Consider the following 22345-nt stretch of genomic DNA (forward strand, 5'->3'; position numbering starts at 1 on the left):
GTCCCATACCTTTAATAGTGAAATGGAATGGCTCATCAATCCGCGCCTCAGAACTCTGCAAGCCCTGGACGAACTTGGGCGCCTGGTGTTTCGTGAACAGCTGGAGCCTCTCGTCCTCGTTCAGCTGGTTCTGGATGTCTTCTACCGTCAGCTCGGCCGAACTGCTGGCCTGACCCATGCAGTTGCGGGCGATGCAGCAGTAGGAACCTAGGGAGTTGGTGCCTGCAAAAAATATCAGTTAGGGATTTAAATATATATATATCAGTGATGTTGCGGATGCAGATTTTTTGACATCCGCGGATGCGGATGCGGATATTTAAAGGCTCACATCCGCGGATGCGGATGTCAAGATTAGGTACCTAAAAACGTCAAATTTATTACATTTTAGTAATCCTCCCCTCCGCATCGATTTTATGTAGATGCGGATGCAGATGGGGATGTTGAAAATAACGCGGAAGTTCCGCGGTTGCGGATGCGGATGCGAATATTCGCAACATCCCTGATATATATATATATATATTGTCCCCCAAATATATATATATATATATATATATATATATATATATATATATATATTTGGGGGACAATCTTACAGTGGCGGATTTGCAGTATTTGCCGCCCTAGGCCCCAGGCCCTGTAGCTGCCCCTTTCTCAGCACCCATCATTTTGACTACATTTCGAGTTATTTCTTGTTATCATCAGCGAATTTTTTCACACAATTTGCCGCCCCTAATATCTTGCCGCCCTAAGCCTACTTGGCCTTAGGGCAAATCCGCCACTGCAATCTGACATAGATCGACCTTGCCCGAACTAAGCAAAGCTTGTACTATGGGTACTAGGCGACGATAAATACTTATATATAGAGAGACGCCACAATTATATGATTGCATACATGTGTGTCGGGGCATGAAAACTAAAGTTATGTAGCAAAATGTTTTTCAGGGTCATTGTTGTTCTAAAAGGTGCGCAGAAAATGATACGTTTCTGCACTAGAGCATTTTAGGTTCCAAGTACGATTTTATTTTAAGATAAGCAATTGAAATTTGGCTATAAATGGATTTGTTATAATATAATTTTCATTCTGATATTTGACTCCCCATTCCATAAATAACGATACTTTTGCCTAAATTGTTAATTGAAAGTACCCTCAAAAATACTATAACAATGTATATTAGTCATGTTTTTAAAATAACACATGCATTTTACTTTCCTCGTATTCGAAATGAAAAGTATAGTGTTTAACTCGGGTGAAAGGCATCATTTTAGCCTTGGACTATTGGCGCTCTCACTGCGTTCGAGCGCCAAACTACCTCGGCAGAAATGAGTGCCTTTCATCCCTTGGTTAACAATCTACTATTATGACATAAAATTATATTGATGATAAAATGTCAGTTGAGTTTCACTCTAACTTTGGTCAAAAATCACGTTTGTTGTATGGGAGCCCCATTTAAATCTTTATTTTATTCTGTTTTTAGTATTTGTTGTTATAGCGGCCACATAAATACATCATCTGTGAAAATTTTAACTGTCTAGCTATCACGGTTCGTGAGATACAGCCTGGTGACAGACAGACGGACGGACGGACGGACGGACGGACGGACGGACGGACGGACGGACGGACGGACGGACAGCGAAGTCTTAGTAATAGGGTCCCGTTTTACCTTTTGGGTACGGAACCCTAAAAAAGTCAGTTGCCTGGACCTAAGGCTCTGAGGCTCTCCACCTGATTGGAGAACGGGGCCGGTGTCCACAGGAAAGGGGTTGCAACCCCCGCTCTGGATCGTACCTGGTTCAACAGAACTCAACTCCAGTGCAGCGAGGGAATGCTGCAGGCATTATGGGAACCTTTAAGCCGGGTACGAAGCAGGGTGGAGGCGCATATTAAGTAAACGTATTTATTTATTTAATCATTAGGTACGTACTTTAAAACTTACAGTATTTAACTTTATAGTTAGACATCGGGATGTTATTCAACATAAAGAATAGTTATTTACGATACAAGTGCGGAAAAGAAGAAAGTCGAAACGAGTGGCGATAAATTAAAACACGACCGAAGGGAGTGTTTTAAATCGACACGAGTTGCGAATTACCTATTCGCACGTGTATCGTACAACGTTTTACAGTTTCTACCCCTTTAAACTTTTGACATACGCACGGAAAATGCTCTTTCCCGTACTAGTGCCGGAAAGTGGGACCATAATTATGTACTGTAAATATGATTTATTATCTCTTGATTTTAAAATATAAACAATAAACAAGTTTAAACGTGTATTTTTTATGGTTTTCATAGTATACCTACTGTAAACCCTTGGGAAGAACCAATGGCTACCATAGAGTCATAGTTTTGGTGTACATACTTCTATTGATAAATATTTTGATGATTAGTATACCTGTCAGTTGGTAAACATCTCCTGGCTTCAGCTCCTGGCCATCCTTGAACCAGCTCAGCACTGGGGTTGGGAAGCCGACCACCTTGCACTCGAAGGAGACCAGACCCTCGTCCGTGAGCACAGCCTGGAGGTTCTCCATGAAACGTGGCTTCCGGTAGTTCTTCGGGACTGTTGGTACAAATAATCAAATTATTACTAGGGATCGGAATTATTATTATTATATCATTATAGACGAGCAGCTATTTAGCTGAAAGGAGCCTATGTCACACAGTGTGTAATGTCATAATTCATAATCACACATCACTAGTCACATCAATCTAATTTATTAGGTGTGCTATACCTATTCTTCACAATAGGACGTAATATAGAATGGTTCCAACCGGGTAGAAAAATATATTTATTCGTGAATACCGGGTATTCGATATTTATCCGGGTACTAGTTAAGCATATCGTCCCAAAAGATTTTCATTTAGTAGCTTTATTTAAGTTAACCCTTAAATGCATGACTTTTTCTTTTTGCCCGAAATTAATATATACTGGGTCAAGCAGATCTTGTCAGTAGAAAAAGGCGGCAAATTTGAAAAATGTAGGCGCGAAGGGTTATCGTCCCATAGTAAATTTGAATTTCGCGCCTTTTTCTACTGACAAGATTTGCTTGACCAGCTATATGTATCACATAATTGTTTGCCAATTCTAGGAAAAATAGTAAAAAAAATATAACTTTGATTTTCACTGCGAAATCAGTGTTAGAAGTTGAATTGGCTAAATTATATTTATGTAAATATTTAATTTCCAGTAATAGATATATGATTTTTTACTACCATTAGAAAGGTACATTATTTGTGATATGCCTATGATAAAGTTTTTAAATATAAAATAATTACAAACACCAAAAACACCGTTCAAAATCACATACTAAAAATTATCAACTTCTGGTTTTTTTCAAGCTTTCGACTTTTCGTCTTAAAACGAATGTAATTTTTATAAATTAAAAATATTGCGTAAATTTAACCCTTAAATCATCACCCTACTACTTAACGTTTGGTATAAAGGTGCGTTCAAGAACGTAAGCTTTTTTATTTTTAATCTGTGAGCTGTCTAATGCTTTGTAGACATTTGGCAACACTATGCATTTAAGGGTTAAATTTTTGTTTCAGAACATGCGGAAGTTTGGAGGAGTGCCACTCCACGCAGTGAACAGATGTAGTGCATTATTATTTTCCATCGTTTTTTGACGAACATTTCGGTACAAAAAGTACTGACGTTGACTGAAGTAACATGACAAGTACGGACGTTTCCGAGAAAATACGATGGAAATAGTAGATTGTTAACCAAGGGTGGAAAGTGAACCATATCACCCGAGATATTTTGGCGCTCGAACAAAGTGAGAGCGCCAATAGTTTGAGGGTGAGATGGTTACTTTTACCCGAGTTAAACACTCTACTTTTCATTTCGACTATGAGGAAAGTCAAAGACAAGAAAATATTTTGACAGTTAAGAGAATTAGGGACTGGAATTGGCGCCAATTTGATCGGAAAAAAATCTAAAACCATAGACAAACCGATCTTAAATTGGGATGAGTCCGAAATGGCCTTAATGTATATGCGCCTTAAAAAAATGAAACTAAATCAATGAATATAATGTAATGATCGTATTTTAAACATTTATCGTCATTTAAGTAATTATTTATGTTTATTTCATACATTTAAGTATTAAATACAAGTAGTATAATTTTTCTTAATAATGCAATGCAATAGGGAATATTACTGCAATGTTCTGCCGCCAGAGTGCAGCACTCAACATAGAGTAAAAGCATAGAGTAACTTATACATACTAGGCCTTAAACAGTTTTTTGACAAGTTTTCACTATGACATTGATGCATCAAGGCGGTTTGTTTACAGGTGGCCTACCGCGAAACCCGAAAATCGAAATTTCGTTATCTGCCTCTCTATCGATCGAATAAGCAAGAGTGATAGAGAGGCAGAAACCGAATTTTCGATTTTCGTGTTTTAGCGGTAGGGCCTGTGAGTATGCGAGTGACGCCCTCTACGCAGAGTTTTGCGTAATATTCCCTATTGACATCCAATTTCTATAATACTTGGTCTGAAATGCCGAAGCTAAAATGAGAGCTTTTATTTGAATAATATGGCATATATGGCTGTGAGTCGTTGCTCCAAGTACAAATTTAAAAAAAAATACTTTCCACCCTAGGGTGGGAAATGCAATTTTCCACCCGGCTATCCGCCTATGAAAGGTGAACTTTCCGAACAGGAGAGATGAAAACAATTATGCACTACATCTCTACATACCTACATACATTCTTAGAGGATATAACCAAACGGAGTCGCCATGTCTATAATTTTCGGTAGAAAATAGTCTGCCGTTTTTTGCGGGGGAGGGGCACATCAAATGTATACGTAACGTCAAAATAGTCATGTCAGATAAACGTCAGTCCATACATGTGGTTGACCATTGTATGGACCGCCTATTTTCGACAGAAAGGAACACCTGTTAATGACCACTCCGTTTGGTTATATTGTCTAAGCCTACATTAGCGAAGTTCGAGACAACGGTTATCCAAACTTTGAAACAATTTACAATAATACAAAGAAAAGGAGATCGTCGATTTTGGGCCCAGAGTAAACCATCACGTATATGGTACAGACTATTACAGTAATTATATACGCATTTTATTACTGAAAAAGATATAATATTAGGTAAAAATGAAACGGGAATTAGAAATATATAATTAAAAGACATTATATTATTCATTTCCGTAAATCAATGTATTATATATTAACAAAAGCCTTGCCGTCATCAACATCTTTATTAGCATTGACATAACGCTCAAATTCACACAAACCGTGAGGTTTTTTCCCTAAGGAGTTATAAAATCTCATTGCATTAAACTATATGGTGGGTAGCCATAAGTCATACTTGACATAAGTGCGTTTCGATACTATTCAAAATATTATTAGTGTCATTCATTATTTATTTAATATATACTTACTTTTAAATTCTAAATCGACTGTAAAAATGCCTAAAATAAGTAATTACGAAATATAGTAATTTGACTTTTTATTTAGATACATAGTTTGGAGATTTAAACGAATTCAGAATACGACGATATCATGCTACTTTTATAAACTACACGCACTACACTAAACTAACTAAACGCAACCATTTTTAACAATCTGTCAAATATTTTCAAGTAACGCCAACCTTAAATAAACCTTACTTCATTGAAAGAAGATTTAAAATGAATCTGTTCACTCTCAAGTAACCATGAACTTCCGAATAAGATCAAAATATAACTTTTTATTGAACGCGGATACGATTTCAGTTTCATTTACATGTCAGACTTTGTCTATTTTCTTTTAAAAAGTCAAAAGACTTTTACAGAATAGTGTGAGTAGTATACGCTTTTGTATATAAATGTTTTTTGTCATGTTTAAGTTTTTATTGCAGTATTTCTCAAAATTCCCGTTATATTTCGTGATTCTGTTTTTATCATCATGATCTAGCAATTATAACGATTAATTTCCTATATATATTACATGTACCTATACGTTCAATTTGCGAGTGGGCCCAAACGCCTAAGAAAATCGACGATCTCCTTTAAAAAAGTGTAAACACTTACCATCCATGACGACATGGCAGGTGGATATGCCGACCCTGCCCCCTGCCGAGGTGGCCACGCACTTCCACTCGCCCCCATCGGGCCACTCAGCTGACTGTACTTCTAGCAGGTACCCGCCTACACCGTCTTCTGTTGCATGGTACCTAAAAAAAAAGTCGGACTCGCGTTCCAAGGGTTCCGTACATTAAGTCCGACTCACGCTTGACTGCACATTTCTAATAGGTAATCCTGTCATCTATAGGTAAAGAACTATTTTGTGTATTTTTATTTCAATTTTAGACCCAGTAGTTTCGGAGATAAAGGGGAGGAGGGATGGTCATTTTTTTTGGCTATTTTCTTAAATAACTTTCTAACCTATGTATTTTAAATTATAAAAAAATATATTTGAAATTCTCAAAATGAACTCTTTCATTTGATATACCGGGTGTGGCCTGTAACATGAGCAAAAAATTAAACTGTAGGCTGTACTCCTCATACTGACCAACATTTGTTCAGCGACTTTTAAAAATAACTTGTGGTTTGATTTTTATTACACTTTAAAGTTTATTCTAAGACGCAATGTATTGCGAATTTTGTTATGTTTAAAGCGTGACAAGCAACGTCAATCACAATAATATGGCGTGGCGATGGCGTCCATTGAAGATAATATTTATTTTGTATGAAAAATAGGGAGTCTAAATACTTCATAATATTTAAAAGTTGTTCAACAAAAGTGTCACCGTTTGAGGAGTACAATCTATGTTTTAATTCTTTGCTCGTGTTACAGGCCACACCGTGTATAACACGATATAGTTTGAAAAACTTAATTTTTTAACTTTCTCATTTCATTTCATCATCAAAAGTGGAGAGGGTGGAGTGGTGCAAAAGTGTAAACATATCTTTGACGTCGACTATACATAAAGATAGCGGGAATTCGCGAAGATTCGGGAAAGGCGTCGCATTGTTTAGGCTATTAAACTACATGTTGACAGTTTTTGATTCACGGTTGGTTTCACTAGACTTATATCAACCGGGATATGGACCACCCGTGGCCGTGGCTACCCGTGAACAAGATGCATGTAACTGCGTCGAAATATCGGGAGCTACAAAACAAAAGGTAATCGCGGTCCTCGCGGTCTATATATTGTATGATAGGACCAAGGCATTAGATAAGATTGTATATGTAAAGCCCACTCCACACTCGTGCGCGAATCGCGGCGCGAAACCGCGAACGCGAGTGTGGAGTCGATTTCGCATATCAGCGAACTAGACTCCACACTCGCGTTCGCGGCTTCGCGCCGCGATTCGCGCACGAGTGTGGAGCGGGAACTTACCTCTCTCCAGGCTCAATTTTGCCCTCTTTGTTATACCAGACGACGCTTCTAGGCCAAGGTGGTACGACGATGTGACAACTTAGTGTAAGGTGTTCGCAGATCTTGACGAACTGGTCTTCAAGCTCTTTGGTGAAGATCGGAGGCGGCTCAGGGGTGACGCTGAGGAAGACGAAGACATAAAAAAAACATGACGTATTGATTTTTTCCGATGCTAAGTATCATGTCATGATTTTAAATAATATTTGAACATGGTATGTACCATCGCTCATACTGTTAACTGTACATCAGTGGACCTTATGCCTTTTACAATTAAGTCCACCGATATACAGTTAGGAGTGTAGCTAAATATAAAAACATGATGATATTTGGACATGGTACATGTAATCCATCATAACTTGCATTACGGGTTAGGGGAAAATTGGTTTTAGGTACGTGTTATGGCTCCTCTTCACGATGGGCCAGCGCCGGCCACTCCAAGGGACGCATTTATGCGTTAGAGGGAGCAAGTGATATTGCTATCTCATTCTACCGCATGGCTGCGTCCCTTGGAGTGGCCGGCGCTGGCCCATCGTGTAGAGGAGCCATTACGTGGTATCACTCGCACACACACACACATTGTTGTTACGTGCCATTTTTTCTGTCAATTTTTTAACTCTATGGGTAGGTATAGTCCGACAAGAAATTGTAGAAAATTATTCAGGGCGCCACTTCCTACACGTAACTGTCACATTTTTAACGTAAAATGCTTAAACATGGCAACAATTTAGTATGGTAATTTTTAGGTCTTTTTTATTTAATTACTACTATTTTATGTCGCACTATATTATCGATTACGAAATTTGTTTCTATTTACTGACAAATAGATTTTTCCCCGAAAAAAGCGCTGGTGGCCGGCCTCGGTAAGAGCGTGAGACTTTCAATCCGGAGGTCGCGGGTTTAAACCCCGGCTCGTACCAATGAGTTTTTCGGAATTTATGTACGAATTATCATTTGATATTTACCAGTTGCTTTTCGGTGAAGGAAAACATCGTGAGGAAACCGGACTAATCCCAATAAGGCCTAGTTTCCCCTCTGCGTTGGAAGGTCAGATGGCAGTCGCTTTCGTAAAAACTAGTGTCTACGTCAAATCATGGTATTAGTTATCAAGCGGACCCCAGGCTCCCATGAGCCGTGGCTAAATCCCGGGATAACGCGAGGAAGAAGAAGAGGTTTTTCCCCGAACATCACATTTATGTAAGGTCAATGTGGCTAAATTCCTCATAGTAGGGGCTATTCCGTCCACGAGCGTATATACCTTTGATTTTCAATCGTAGAAAAACAAACATTTTTGGTTTTGATTGCTGAAACTAAAAGCAACTACTGCTTTGTCGACGAAATTATCAATGTTGTTCGTTGTTCCATGGTATAATAATATACTCCGCCTGGTACTCTATTCCGAGATTCGCGTATGACCTAACTGACACGGGCCTACGTCATCATGCTGTTTACAGGTTCTCAAACTTTAAAATGTGGGAGAATTTTAACTAACGGTGAAAATTATTTTAACGGCATTAATTTTAAGTTATTCATGTAGAAACATAGTAAAATAAAAGAAATCTAATGTATTAAATTAAACTTTATTTATCTATACAACACAAACGTTTAAAAAACTAATTCACAGTTACACATTAATTACCAAGCTTACGACGTGAAAAGTTTGGAAAACACTGCGACTGCTGACACTGAGCGAGAAGGAAATAACAATTAACACGCGTTCGACAAGGAAGACGGTCAGGGCATGAAGTTATCTAGATCCGAATTGTCAAATGTGACAGCGCTATCCTGTGTTGCCAGTAATGTAACCAGAATTACCCGAACGTCTGAAATTTCTTTCGTGAATCGGAAGATATTGCTAACGAATAATTAAAAATGACGTGTTATTGTAAAATTTAAGATAAAATACATTATAAAATTATAAAGAAATATTTTAACTTATTAACCATAGCTATAATGTACCCATGTAACATGTTATGTTGAAATAAAGTGGCAATGTTATTGTGACGTAGGCCCGTGTCACTCTGGGAATAGAAGACCATGTTTTATTAGACCATGCGTTGTTCGAGAAGAACGCTAGTGGACGGAATAGCACCTATGACGGAATTAGCCACATTGAACTTAAGTAATATTAGTAATTTATCCATAAATCTTCAGTTAGTCACAGAGAAAATACTCACGCAGAACTCGGTCTCGATTCATCGCGGCCTCTCGTGACGTGGACTTTGGATGAAGAGTAGGCTCTGCCCATACAGTTGACGGCTTCACAAGTGTATGTGCCGAGCGAAGTGGGGTCTTCTGCGCTTGCTGTTAATGCGAACACATCGCCCGCTTTGATTTCTCGGCTATCCTATTGGGGAAAGTAATAAGATAAGTAAGAAAAGCATCAAATGTCAACAAATTTGAGACAAATATTGTTCAGGTCACTTACAAAAAAACTTGGAGCGGTCACTAGTATCAATATGGGTAAAGTACCAATAATTGAGTTTATCGACATCTTAGGAATAAGAATCTTAAGCTCTTTCGATCATAATACGAGAGAAAAAAGGTGACCTAAAATTTACATAAGTACTTACAATTTATCGTTCCTTCCATTCCGTTACTGTCATACAAAGTCTATGAATAATGCTAACGGAATGGAAATAAAAATCTTGGGACACTTTTATTCTCCTATTAGGATCGAAACCGCTGGTGATTCTGAGTAGAAATAAAATTAAAATAAGTGTAGTGCTGCTGGTTACTTTAAACCACCTCAACACCGGTGTAGGCACACCGACCACCTTACACTCTAATTACTCAGTCCCCTGTTTAGTCAGGATGGCCCTTAGCTCCACGAGCGTCTCGTAGTGTTATGTTAACTGACCTTAAACCACCTCAACACCGGTGTAGGCACACCGACCACCTTACACTCTAATGACACAGTCCCCTGTTTAGTCAGGATGGCCCTTAGCTCCACGAGCCTCTCGTAGTGTTATGTTAACTGACCTTAAACCACCTCAACACCGGTGTAGGCACACCGACCACCTTACACTCTAATGACACAGTCCCCTGTTTAGTCAGGATGGCCCGCAGCTCCACGAGCCTCTCGTAGTGTTATGTTAACTGACCTTAAACCACCTCAACACCGGTGTAGGCACACCGACCACCTTACATTCTAATGACACAGTCCCCTGTTCAGTCAGGATGGCCCGTAGCCCCACGAGCCTCTCATAGTGTTATGTTAACTGACCTTAACCCACCTCAACACCGGTGAAGGCACGCCGACCACCTTACACTCTAATGACACAGTCCCCTGTTCAGTCAGGATGGCCCGTAGCTCCACGAGCCTCTCGTAGTGTAATGTTAACTGACCTTAAACCACCTCAACACCGGTGTAGGCACACCGACCACCTTACACTCTAATGACACAGTCCCCTGTTCAGTCAGGATGGCCCGTAGCTCCTCCACGAACTCCGGTCGCTTGTAGGCTTTCGGCACTGAAACAAAAACATAATATTGGCGGGATTCCACCTGTGTGCGGCACTGTGCGATTCAACCATTTTTGTACTGAATATATGCTTGTGCCGCTCAGTGCCGCACACTGGTGGAATCCCGCCTTAAGACTGTTTTGTGTTACTTATATCATTAATACAGATTTTAAAGAAAAGTGGCGGGGATGCTTGAATGCATAACCCCTCGCGCCAAATTTATGGTCCTTATGACAGCTCATTTTTGTATGGAGTAGATTTCGCATAAACTCTAGAAATTTTATGATTGTTTAGAAAATTAATTTATTTAGAAAAGTAACATTTAAGTTAAAACTTTTGTTTTTTGTTAATATATAAATAAATTAAGAAAGAAAATTAAACATTTAAGTCATAAAAATACGGTACTTAAAACATATTTATTTAATTATTTTTTTAACTCAAGCCCAAACAAAAGAGACTTGAAGGAACTGTCATAGGGACCATCATTCGACGCAAGAGGTATAGAATTATATGAGGTATGTTGTACCCAGCACATGACTACTAGAATAACATGAGGCATGTACCCAGCACATTGAGGTGCGCCGCGCAGCTCGCCCGCCCGCCTCTGTTCTCGGCCGCGCACGTCCAGCGTCCAGCGTCGTCCACGCTGACACAAGCGACGTCGCAGCACCAGAAGTTACCGTCACGCACGAGAGACACCCGCTCCACTCCGAGTAGACCGGGGTGTGTTGTACCCAACACATTAACAGCTAGAATAACATGAGGCATGTACCCAGCACATTGAGGTGCGCCGCGCAGCTATCCCCCGGCCCGCCTCCCTCTGTTCTCGGTCGCGCACGTCCAGCGTCCAGCGCCGTCCACACTGACGCAAGCGACGTCGCAGCACCAGAAGTTACCGCCACGCAAGAGAGACACCCGCTCCGCTCCCAGTAGACCGGGGTGTGTTGTACCCAGCACATTAACAGCTAGAATAACATGAGGCATGTACCCAACACATTGAGGTGCGCCGCGCAGCTATCCCCCGGCCCGCCTCCCTCTGTTCTCGGTCGCGCACGTCCAGCGTCCAGCGCCGTCCACATTGACGCAAGCGACGTCGCAGGACCAGAAGTTACCGCCACGCAAGAGAGACACCCGCTCCGCTCCCAGTAGACCGGGGTGTGTTGTACCCAGCACATTAACTACTAGAATAACACGAGGCATGTACCCAGCACATTGAGGTGCGCCGCGCAGCTGGCCCGCCCGCCTCTGTTCTCGGCCGCGCACGTCCAGCGTCCAGCGTCGTCCACGCTCACGCAAGCGACGTCGCAGCACCAGAAGTTACCGTCACGCACGAGAGACACCCGCTCCACTCCGAGTAGACCGGGGTGTGTTGTACCCAACACATTAACAGCTAGAATAACATGAGGCATGTACCCAGCACATTGAGGTGCGCCGCGCAGCTATCCCCCGGCCCGCCTCCCTCTGTTCTCGGTCGCGCACGTCCAGCGTCCAGCGCCGTCCACACTGACGCAAGCGACGTCGCAGCACCAGAAGTTACCGCCACGCAAGAGAGACACCCGCTCCGCTCCCAGTAGACCGGGGTGTGTTGTACCCAGCACATTAACTACTAGAATAACACGAGGCATGTACCCAGCACATTGAGGTGCGCCGCGCAGCTGGCCCGCCCGCCTCTGTTCTCGGCCGCGCACGTCCAGCGTCCAGCGTCGTCCACGCTCACGCAAGCGACGTCGCAGCACCAGAAGTTACCGTCACGCACGAGAGACACCCGCTCCGCTTCGAGTAGACGGCGTTCGTTGCGGTACCATGTTACCTGAAAAAGATGAGGATTTTTTTAACTTGAAGCGATTACTAGCAAGAAAAGTATCGATTTTCGGGGGTATCGATATAGGAACTCCCTACCTAGCATTAAACTTTGACCTTTGGATGTCTGAATAAGGATAACCATAAATAAGTTCGTACGAATTTACAAATGCGACAGAGAGGCAAAACTTCGTTCGCGGTAGGCCCTCAGACCTTGGACTAAAGATGTACGATTCAGCCGAATGACATAATTCTATTTCCACGCATCCGTTAAGACACATGAAAACAGAAGAAGAAACATCACAATGCGCGCACGTGACCGTTATGTCATCGGTGTAGAGTTGTTTATTGTGTGATTCTAGCGTAATGGTATGTATACCTAGTGTAATGTGTGTGTGTGTGTGTGTGTGTGTATAGAAACAATAATGGGTATACGGAAATAAAAGTATAGTGAGTGTAGTTAAAAGAAAATAAATCACAGTCGTTAAATTTTTTTGCAATTACGCTTACATAGATTAATAATAGTTTATGTGACTATTACATAATGAAAGGCATTATACGAGTGTGGATTTATCTATTAAACGGTCAAGCCATAGTTTTTAAACCAAGGTGTAGGGTTAATAAAGTCAGGGCTTACGGCCCAATTCGAACAATGCTTATAAGATTTCACAGCGATACGATACCGATCTATCAGTGTCAAAAGAGACGTTTTTGCTTGAAGAAATTGCTTCTGACACTGACAGATCGGTATAGTATCGCTCTGACATCTTATAAGCATTGATCGAATTGGGCCTTGTGGGGCTTGGTTTTTGATGAGATCTTGTACGGCTATCGCGAGCTTTAAGGCTACAGTACCCGTACCATGAGTCACTGGCAGTGTCAAAACTGACATATACGCTAACGTGTGTAATTTACTTTCTATACATCTCGCTAGCACTATAATGCGAATACGAGCGAGATGCATAGAAAGTAAATTACGTTCTCGATAGCGTTTATGTCAGTGCCAAACTGGTGGTAGCCACACTAATAACTTTTTTACAGTAAAATCTAGTGAGTCTAGTGAGTCTTGAGTCAATACAGGTTTATACACATTGGAATGTGTTTATTAATGTTGTTTATTCGAACTCTTTAAATAGAGTGCCTCGTGAATGTGTAAAGTGTTCTATATTTGGATGTGTAAAAATAACTATTATCAATTCAGTAGGTATTTGAGAGTAAGAGCTCACAAGAGTCGCTCACGTGAGTCTTCACACATGCTAATGTCGTACGCCCTCGTCTTGAAAATGCCAGACGAGCTGCAGTGCTTCCGCACTATCCTTATCCCTACGAAACAGTGTAAAAAGTAACAGTGGACCGACGCCTTTGATGTTTGCGTAAATGCCGACACCGCACTAGAACACAATTGGGGTGTCACAAACTTTTACACAACTGCCCAAAAATTACAAACATTTCAAATAAGACACGCTAGCCCTGTAGTTAGTACCAGGCTACCAACAATGGCGATGTATGCCGCTCGGGTGCACGCGACCCACCCCTCGCCCCTCGCACCCCGCGCGATTGCCCTGTGTAGACGGCTTTGTCAAATGACTGTATATAGACTGTGCTTACGATTTCACTAGCATTTACAGAACTTACTTTGCATTCAGTGGAGCTAAGGATCTCGACAAGGAGCCGTGTCCTCGTGCCAACTTTCACTGTGAGGTCCTAATGGGCAGTCAAGACGCTCGGCCATACTCTCAGCAGTGACGCTATTCTCGCCTAATGGCAAAAGTCGTCCCTCGCCTCGGCGAACATGCCAGACCAACAGACGCACTACAGTGCTTTGGCAGGCTCAGCAGCATTCTGAGGACCTCCTGAGGATTACCCTCTCCTGAGGAGAACTGGACTTACTATGCTGTCAGTGGAGTCTGTGTCCCTGCTGCTGCTGCTGCCTGCTGCGTTGCTGACCAAAATGGCTTAAAACTGTGGACAAAATCGCCCTGAGCCCAGCAGCGGCCGCAACAGGAATGAGCTGATGCACGTAATGTCACAAGACTTACTTTGCAGTCAGTGGAGCTAAGGATGTCGACGAGGAACCTCGTCCTGGTGCCGACTTTGACTGTGAGGTCCTGCAGCCTCCGCACGAAGGTGGGCGGGTCGTCCCCGCTCGTCTCGTCGGTCACCTAGAGCCGCACGCGGGCTGTGTCCCTGCCTGCTGCGTTGCTGACCAAAATGGCTTAAAACTGGGGGCAAAAGCCCAGCAGCGGCCGCGGCATGCGCAACAGGAATGAGCTGATGCACGTAATGTCACAAGACTTACTTTGCAGTCAGTGGAGCTAAGGATCTCGACGAGGAACCTTGTCCTGGTGCCGACTTTGACCGTGAGGTCCTGCAGCCTCCGCACGAAGGTGGGCGGGTCGTCCCCGCTCGTCTCGTCGGTCACCTCGAGCCGCACGCGGGCTGTGTCCCTGCCTGCTGCGTTGCTGACCAAAATGGCTTAAAACTGTGGACAAAAGCCCAGCAGCGGCCGCGGCATGCGCTACAGGAATGAGCTGATACACGTAATGTTACAAGACTTACTTTGCAGTCAGTGGAGCTAAGGATCTCGACGAGGAACCTCGTCCTGGTGCCGACTTTGACTGTGAGGTCCTGCAGCCTCCGCACGAAGGTGGGCGGGTCGTCGCCGCTCGTCTCGTCGGTCACCTCGAGCCGCACGCGGGCTGTGTCCCTGCCTGCTGCATTGCTAGCCTGTAGGAAAATAACACGTCAATATGTGTTTGATTATAAAAAATCAACCGGCCAAGTGCGAGTCGGACTCGCGTTCCAAGGGTTCCGTACATTAAGTCCGACTCACGCTTGACTACATATTTCTAATAGATTTTCCTGTCATCTATACGTAAAGAGCTATTTTGTGTATATTTTTCGAAATTTTAGACCCAGTAGTTCCGGAGATAAATGGGGGGGATGGTATTTTTTGGGCTATTTACTTAAATATCTTCTAACCTATGTATTTGAAAATTATAAAAAAAAAATCTCAAAATGAGCTCTTTCATTTGATATATAACACGATATAGTTTGAAAAACTGAATTTTTTAACTTGCTCATTTACCCCCCAGAAGTGGCCCCCATATTGAAAATTCATTTGTTTACGTTACATGTCCATCTTTGGGTCACTAATTTACATATGTGTACCAAATTTCAACTTAATTGATCCAGTAGTTTCCGAGAAAATAGGCTGTGACAGACGGACAGACAGACAGACGCACGATAAGATTGTTCCCAAATATTTAAAAAAATAAGGGAGTAGTCGGCGATCAAGGAGAAATAAAATAAAATTATACCATAAAATGTATCCAAATAAATAAATAACTCAACCGACATCGTTTACGTTATAATTTTCAACGTTTTTGAAATAGTTTTCTTAAAAATTTGAATGATATTTTTTGTCATAAATGGTATTCGAATTATTCGTTTTATCCGGATATCAACATAATCTAAATCCGGATAGTAAATTGGACGGATATCCGGATTGCAAGCCCTAAAAGGGACTCACCTGCAGCGTGTAGATGCCGCCATCCTGCTCTCGCGCCGCGGTGACGGTCAGCCGCACGCCCCCCGCGCCCTCAGATACGGTGAAGCGTGAATCCAGGGACGCTCCCGCTCTGCTCCTGTAGATACAGTACGTGTTAGAGGGAGATAAGATCTCACGTAGGGTTACTTCTCAGAAATGCTCTAATGGTAATATTTTTGTAATTAGAACAAACGATAAAAAAAAATTATCAAACAAAAGTTATTTCCAATACCTAATCGACAACAAAAAGAAACATACTGTTTTAATCATTGGCAGTGCTTTAGACAATTTGTTTGAAAATGTGCGGTAATGATGACATTTGTCAAAAGTCAACCTAACATTCATGCATGTGTGCGTTTGAAATTTACAAACAACAAACATGACAATATTAAATATATTTTCACCACACCAGCTCGGAAAGGCTTTCTTTGTACTTCAAAAACTGATAGCAAAGTTGCATTTTATTCACATGTGAGGCAAAGTAATCAAATGCAAATTTTGAGTTGTTTTTTTATGTTTGCTGGTAGAATTGACTTTTAAATGATGATTTTGGATGATAAATATTGAATAATATTCATTTGGATGTGATTTGGTTTGTTTTTGTTTGAAATTTTACATTTAGGTAATATTTGCTTCGGGTTGGTGTGGTGAAAAATTTTGTGTTTCACTCGGGGGCAAATTTTGTTTAACCCTCGTGCTTTGAAACCCTCGTAACGCTCAAGATTCCATTTTTCGAACCACTCGCTACGCTCGTTCACTCTATTTCAGAATCTTTCGCTTACTCGGGTATCAATATTAGCACGAGCGGTTAAACAACAACTTTGCCCCCTTGTAAAACAAATAACTATTCTTACGTACATAATATAATCAAATACATAATATATATCATTCTAAATTAAATAATACAACTACGAAAATCAAAATCCACTGTATCAGTATTCTCTAGTATTCTAATCTAGGCAACTTATTGCCGATCACTACACTTTATAAAACAAAGAACAAAGCCCGCCGCCGCGTCTATCTGTTTGTGTGTATCTATGTTCGCGATAAACTAGAAAAGTACTGAATGAATTTTCATGTGGTATTCACCTATCAATAGAGTGATTCTTGAGGAAGGTTTAGGTGTATAATTTATTAAGGTTTTGTGTAACCCGTGCGAAGCCGGGGCGGGTCGCTAGTTTAATTATAGAACCCTCCTCCATTTCATAGATTTTATTCCTTAAAATCCTTAAGGTATAGTCGCGGACGGTCTAGAACGCAAAATGTAGTGTAATATTTTGCCTATATCGCTTTTAGTCTACATCGCGAACGGTCCAGAACGCAAAATGACCACTTTTTTATATCACACAGGTAGGTTAGGTGCGTTAGTTATCTTGAAATGGCCGAAGGCCAAACCGCACAGAATAGGAGCCCCGCGGCAGCGGGGCTCCGTCGACATCGCTAACGTAAAGATAAAACGACGGAAAATGATGTAGACATTTTGCGTTCTGGACCGTTCGCGATGTAGACTAAGAGCGATATAGGCAAAATGTTACACTAGTCATTTTGCGTTCTAGAGCGTCCGCGAATAACCCATCCTTAAATTAAAAATATTTTTAAACGCGGTTCGTGCAACATTATGTTACTATTCCCGCCTATGATGTTGACGGTCAATGAGACTGTGAGCGGGACGTCAATATAATCGCGTGCTATAGAGATAGGAAATGTACGAAATTCTTCGCGCTTAGCGTCGTTAGTAACGACTCGTTACACATATTACCTATATGTGACGTTCCACGGGAAAAGGTGCCTTATGGCGGCTGGCGGTTACGTCGCATAGCATCGCAATATTATTGGAGCGGCGTTATGGCGATGGCGTTAATAATAGCGTGTGTGACGTGTTGGAAACCCAAAATTCCATACAAAATGACACTTAACGCAAACGCGTACCAACGTCACAAGAATGAAAATGACACTAGGGGCTGGCTCAGAACTCGCATTTTGTGTATGTATATTTAAAACCTAGAAGTCTACAGGCTTAAAGTACTTCTTTTCTCCTTTAAGTAGAAGTTAAAGAAGATATTATTATGTTAATAATAAAACCGGGCAAGTGCGAGTCGGACTCGCGCACGAAGGGTTCCGTACCATAATGCGAAAAACGGCAAAAAAAAATGGTCACCCATCCAAGTACTGACCCCGCCCGACGTTGCTTAACTTCGGACAAAAAATCACGTTTATTTTATGGGAGCCCCACTTAAATGTTTATTTTATTGTTTTTAGTATTTGTTGATATAGCGGCAACAGAAATACATCTGTAAAATTTCAACTGTCTAGCTACCACGGTTCGTGAGATACAGCCTGGTGACAGACGGACGGACGATCGGACGGACGGACGGACAGCGGAGTCTTAGTAATAGGGTCCCGTTTTACCCTTTGGGTACGGAACCCTAAAAACTGCGGCGCGGATAGTCCGCCGGTTCCTCTCTCTGCAGCCCTGGGCTATAACCATGAAAATCGAAGTTCGCAAATTGCGGGCATTTTTCTCTGTCACTCTAATTACGCCTTCATTGGAGTAAAAGAGAAAGATCCCCGCAATTTGCGAATTTCGGTTTTCGCGGTAGCCCCTCAGACCACCGGCAGCTTGGGCTTTACCCCGCTGCCGCTGCGGCACCCTAGGCGAGGTGTATTAAAATGTAATAAAAAACCTAACCTAGGAAGGTCTTTGTAATGTGTTTATATGTATTTTTTAATGTTTTTTATAGGATTTTATATTTTATTTTTATATGCATACTAAACCTAAAAAAACCTTGTAGTTGACCGAAGCGAAGCGAAGGTCTACGTTTTGACTCGGGCGTTTTGCTTTTGTATGTCCGGATGTTCTCCTCTACAGGTCGCAATTCTTAACCGATTCTCGTGAAATTTTGTAACCGAATTCTATGAACCGATATTTTTTTTTTGTGAGCCGGTTTTTGAAAATTTTTCAAAATGGAAAAGTTGTGATAGCTTGCGCTTATACAAATAGTCGTATCGGTATCATAAGAGTGTATTCTTTTTGAGACATGTTGATTAAATGTCAAAAAATTCAGAAAATTTATTTCGCTGGTTTTGGAGGTATTAAGATATTTAATTTTGTATGTCCGGATGTTCTCCTCTACAGGTCGCAATTCTTAACCGATTCTCGTGAAATTTTGTAACCGAATTCTATGATCCGATAAAAAAATTTTGTCGAGTCGGTTTCTGAAAATTTTTCAAAATGGAAAAGTTGTGATAGCTCGCGCTTAAACAAATAGTCGTATCGGTATTATAAGAGTGTATTATTTTTAAGACATGATTACAGATTAAATGGCCAAAGACTCAGAAATTTTATTTCGCTGGTTTTGGAGGTATTAAGATATTTCGTTTTTACTTGAGAATGAGTAGCTAAATTTCGTCACCTCATGTAAGAACTATCATGGTGTATTTTGCAAACGTTCGCTTTTTTTGTTTGCACGAAAGGTCAGGGTTCAGTAATTACATATATGCTGGGATATAAGTTTTTGTATTTTTTTACACTTAAATTTCATATCAATTGTTGTTTTTTATTTTATTTTTTTATTAAAAATAATTAAAAACTTCGCATTTTTTATTTATCAAGCGCGGGCTAAGCGTATTGTAAGCAGGTTCGATAGATAAGGTTTTAATTGTCAAATTAGATTCTCTAAATTCTTCTAAACAACGGCGCCATACATTTACTCAGTTTTAAGCTCTGCTCGCGAGGTCTACAGCTCACAGAGCCACTAGTATAAACCTAAACCAGGAGTTGAAATGAATAAAGAGAAGACTGCCGATACCATACAATATTTTTCCTATCTGACGCATTTGTGTTTAGCCCTATGGTTGACTGGTAGAGAATGATTAGTGGCATTAAGTCCACCTGTTGTACTCTTTTTGTGTGCAATAAAGCTTAAATAAATAAATAGAAGCGTAAGTCAATACGCAAGTCGGCAAAAATCAAAATAAATAAACAGTCATACAGACAAACAGAGTTACTATCGCATTTATAATTTTACTAGCTTTTCCCCGCGACTTCGTCTGAGTGGAATTAGTAATTTGGGTAACATATTTTTATTCTATATGCTTGTTTAAGAGCCAACGGGAGTGGTCATTTCTCCATACAAACGTACTCCTCGTTTTCCTCCGTGGTTTTTGAAGCTAGAGCAATGATTTTTTCAACACAGATTAATATTGTCAATATCTGTGTCGGACCGTTGTGCTTTTTTTGATATTTTTGTTTTTTAAGGCGCTAGAGCCCTTCAAAAATGGCCAAAATGGCCTAATTGACTATGCCGCAATGAGAGGCGTGGCATTCAAAACTGATATCAATTAGCCAAACTGATGTCCTTATCGCACTACTTTTAGGTGCCGCTTCCGTTAGCGAGACGGGTATATTTACCTAAAATATTTGAAACTCAGCTCCTGTTTCGTCTTAACAGGTAGGTATTTATTGTCATTTATTCTTAGCTTACACCAGTAGGTACTGCACGGATATCATGGTCGCATTTTTATCACCTGTCATGTCAAGCGTCACTGTCGCACTTTCATACTAGTTAGAACGTGACAGGCATGGTGACAGATGATAAAAAGGCGACCATCTTAGCCCTACGGTCATAATGGTCGACGCAACGCAACTGAAATAAGCGGTCGCGCTGCCGTACTAAACTTGTATGGGAGCGCTTACGGGTGGGTGGTGACCTCGATTGCTTTATTGTTGAGTAGTACAGAATAAATAATAGTACTAGGTACAGAAGGTTCACTCTCTAACAAAACGCGTCTGTTACGAGAGATATAAGCGCAAGCGCGAGCAGGCGTCCGTTCCATACCACGGTGTGCGGCAACTACCACTGCTAGACACCAAACTTGGTGTGGGCTGCATGTGCTTGTAGCGACGCGACGAAATCGAGGAGTGAGCCACGCCTGACTAGTAGAGTAGTTAAGGTGGTATTTTATTTGATACAATAGGCTAGATGACAATGTTTCATTGATGGTATCAATCAATCAGGTTTGTTTTTAGGATCAAATGTCTATATGGGACCCATTGCATTAAAGCAATACAAAAGTCAGAAATGATAGTCAAAATCCGACAGTCGTACTTCAGTCGCGAAACGCCCCTAACAAAACGATAAGTGACCGTGACGTCAAGGTCACTGAGAGTCCATCTTGAAGTATGAACACTATGAACAAAACAAGAAAATTGCGTTTTTGTCGGTGAAATATTGCGTTTATGTATATAGTTGCTGTACAATATTTTTTTGGATAAAATGTGAGGAATCGAATGGTATCCTTACTTATTTCATTTTTGAAAGTTAAAAAGAAACTTAAATTTTGAAACTTTCAGGTGCTGTATTTTTGTATTATTTCCATATTTTTTTTAAATCCACAATATATGATACATTTCTATCTATTTTACTAGATTTTGTTATAAAATTCATCATCATCCCTATTGGGAGTCCTTATATTTTATTAGTCTCTGAACTTAGCAAAGAGCCAGACAAGCGTGGGATTGACAATAGTGTCGAGTTACTGGCAACTCTTAGTAAACAGGTTTGTGTACAGTCAGCAAAAACTGCTAAGCGGGCGAGGTGTTCAAAATTACCTTGACACGCTCTTATTCTCTTAACAATAAAGTCGCGTCAACATCATTTTGAACACATGGCCCGCTTAGCAACTTCTGCTGCTGACTGTACCTATATTTTTCTATTATTATACAGGACTTAAGTGTGAGACTTGACAGGGATATAATAAAAGGTTAAAGTAAGTAAGTACAGTCACCTGCAATAATATTTTACACAGCGAAGGCCGCAAAAATATCTGACGCAATCTTATTTGTAGAGCCAATAAGAGCGTGTCACATATTTTTGCGGCCTTCGAAGAGTAACATATTATTGCAGGTGACTGTACATAATATATTGTGTGAAGGATAAAAAAGTTACGAGTAACAAGTTTTTCACCACACCAACAGGTAAAGGCTGTCTTGATTGTTCAAAAACCGATAGCAAAGTTGCATTTTTATCACATGTGAGGCAAAGTAATCAAATGCAAATATTGAGTTATTTTCTTATGTCTGCTGGTTGAATTGACTTTTAAATAATTATGATTTAGAATGATAAATATTTAATAACATGCATTAGGATTT

General features: G+C 40.8%; 2 protein-coding genes across 6 annotated transcripts in view; both read right to left on the reverse strand.

Annotated features, from left to right (window-relative positions):
* Positions 1-10325, reverse strand: part of LOC134804032 (titin homolog) — a 114910-nt gene extending 104585 nt beyond the window's left edge. For all 5 annotated transcript variants that reach the window (XM_063776901.1, XM_063776898.1, XM_063776900.1 and 2 more), the window contains exons 1-6: positions 10241-10325; positions 9558-9727; positions 7345-7503; positions 6032-6174; positions 2391-2558; positions 10-222 (exon numbers count right to left, since the gene is read on the reverse strand). In XM_063776901.1, coding sequence (XP_063632971.1) covers positions 10-222; positions 2391-2558; positions 6032-6174; positions 7345-7503; positions 9558-9628 — 754 coding nt within the window. In that variant the 5' untranslated portion in view covers positions 9629-9727; positions 10241-10325. The remainder of the gene's footprint in view (positions 1-9; positions 223-2390; positions 2559-6031; positions 6175-7344; positions 7504-9557; positions 9728-10240) is intronic.
* A 394-nt stretch (positions 10326-10719) lies between these two features.
* The window catches only part of LOC134804013 (titin-like), a 34468-nt gene continuing 22842 nt past the window's right edge, over positions 10720-22345 (reverse strand). The window contains exons 2-7 of the mRNA XM_063776868.1: positions 16177-16291; positions 15204-15371; positions 12474-12654; positions 12049-12234; positions 11408-11593; positions 10720-10853 (exon numbers count right to left, since the gene is read on the reverse strand). Coding sequence (XP_063632938.1) covers positions 10720-10853; positions 11408-11593; positions 12049-12234; positions 12474-12654; positions 15204-15371; positions 16177-16291 — 970 coding nt within the window. The remainder of the gene's footprint in view (positions 10854-11407; positions 11594-12048; positions 12235-12473; positions 12655-15203; positions 15372-16176; positions 16292-22345) is intronic.

The sequence above is a fragment of the Cydia splendana genome, chromosome Z, assembly GCF_910591565.1.
Source record: "Cydia splendana chromosome Z, ilCydSple1.2, whole genome shotgun sequence".
NCBI classification, from domain to species: domain Eukaryota; kingdom Metazoa; phylum Arthropoda; class Insecta; order Lepidoptera; family Tortricidae; genus Cydia; species Cydia splendana.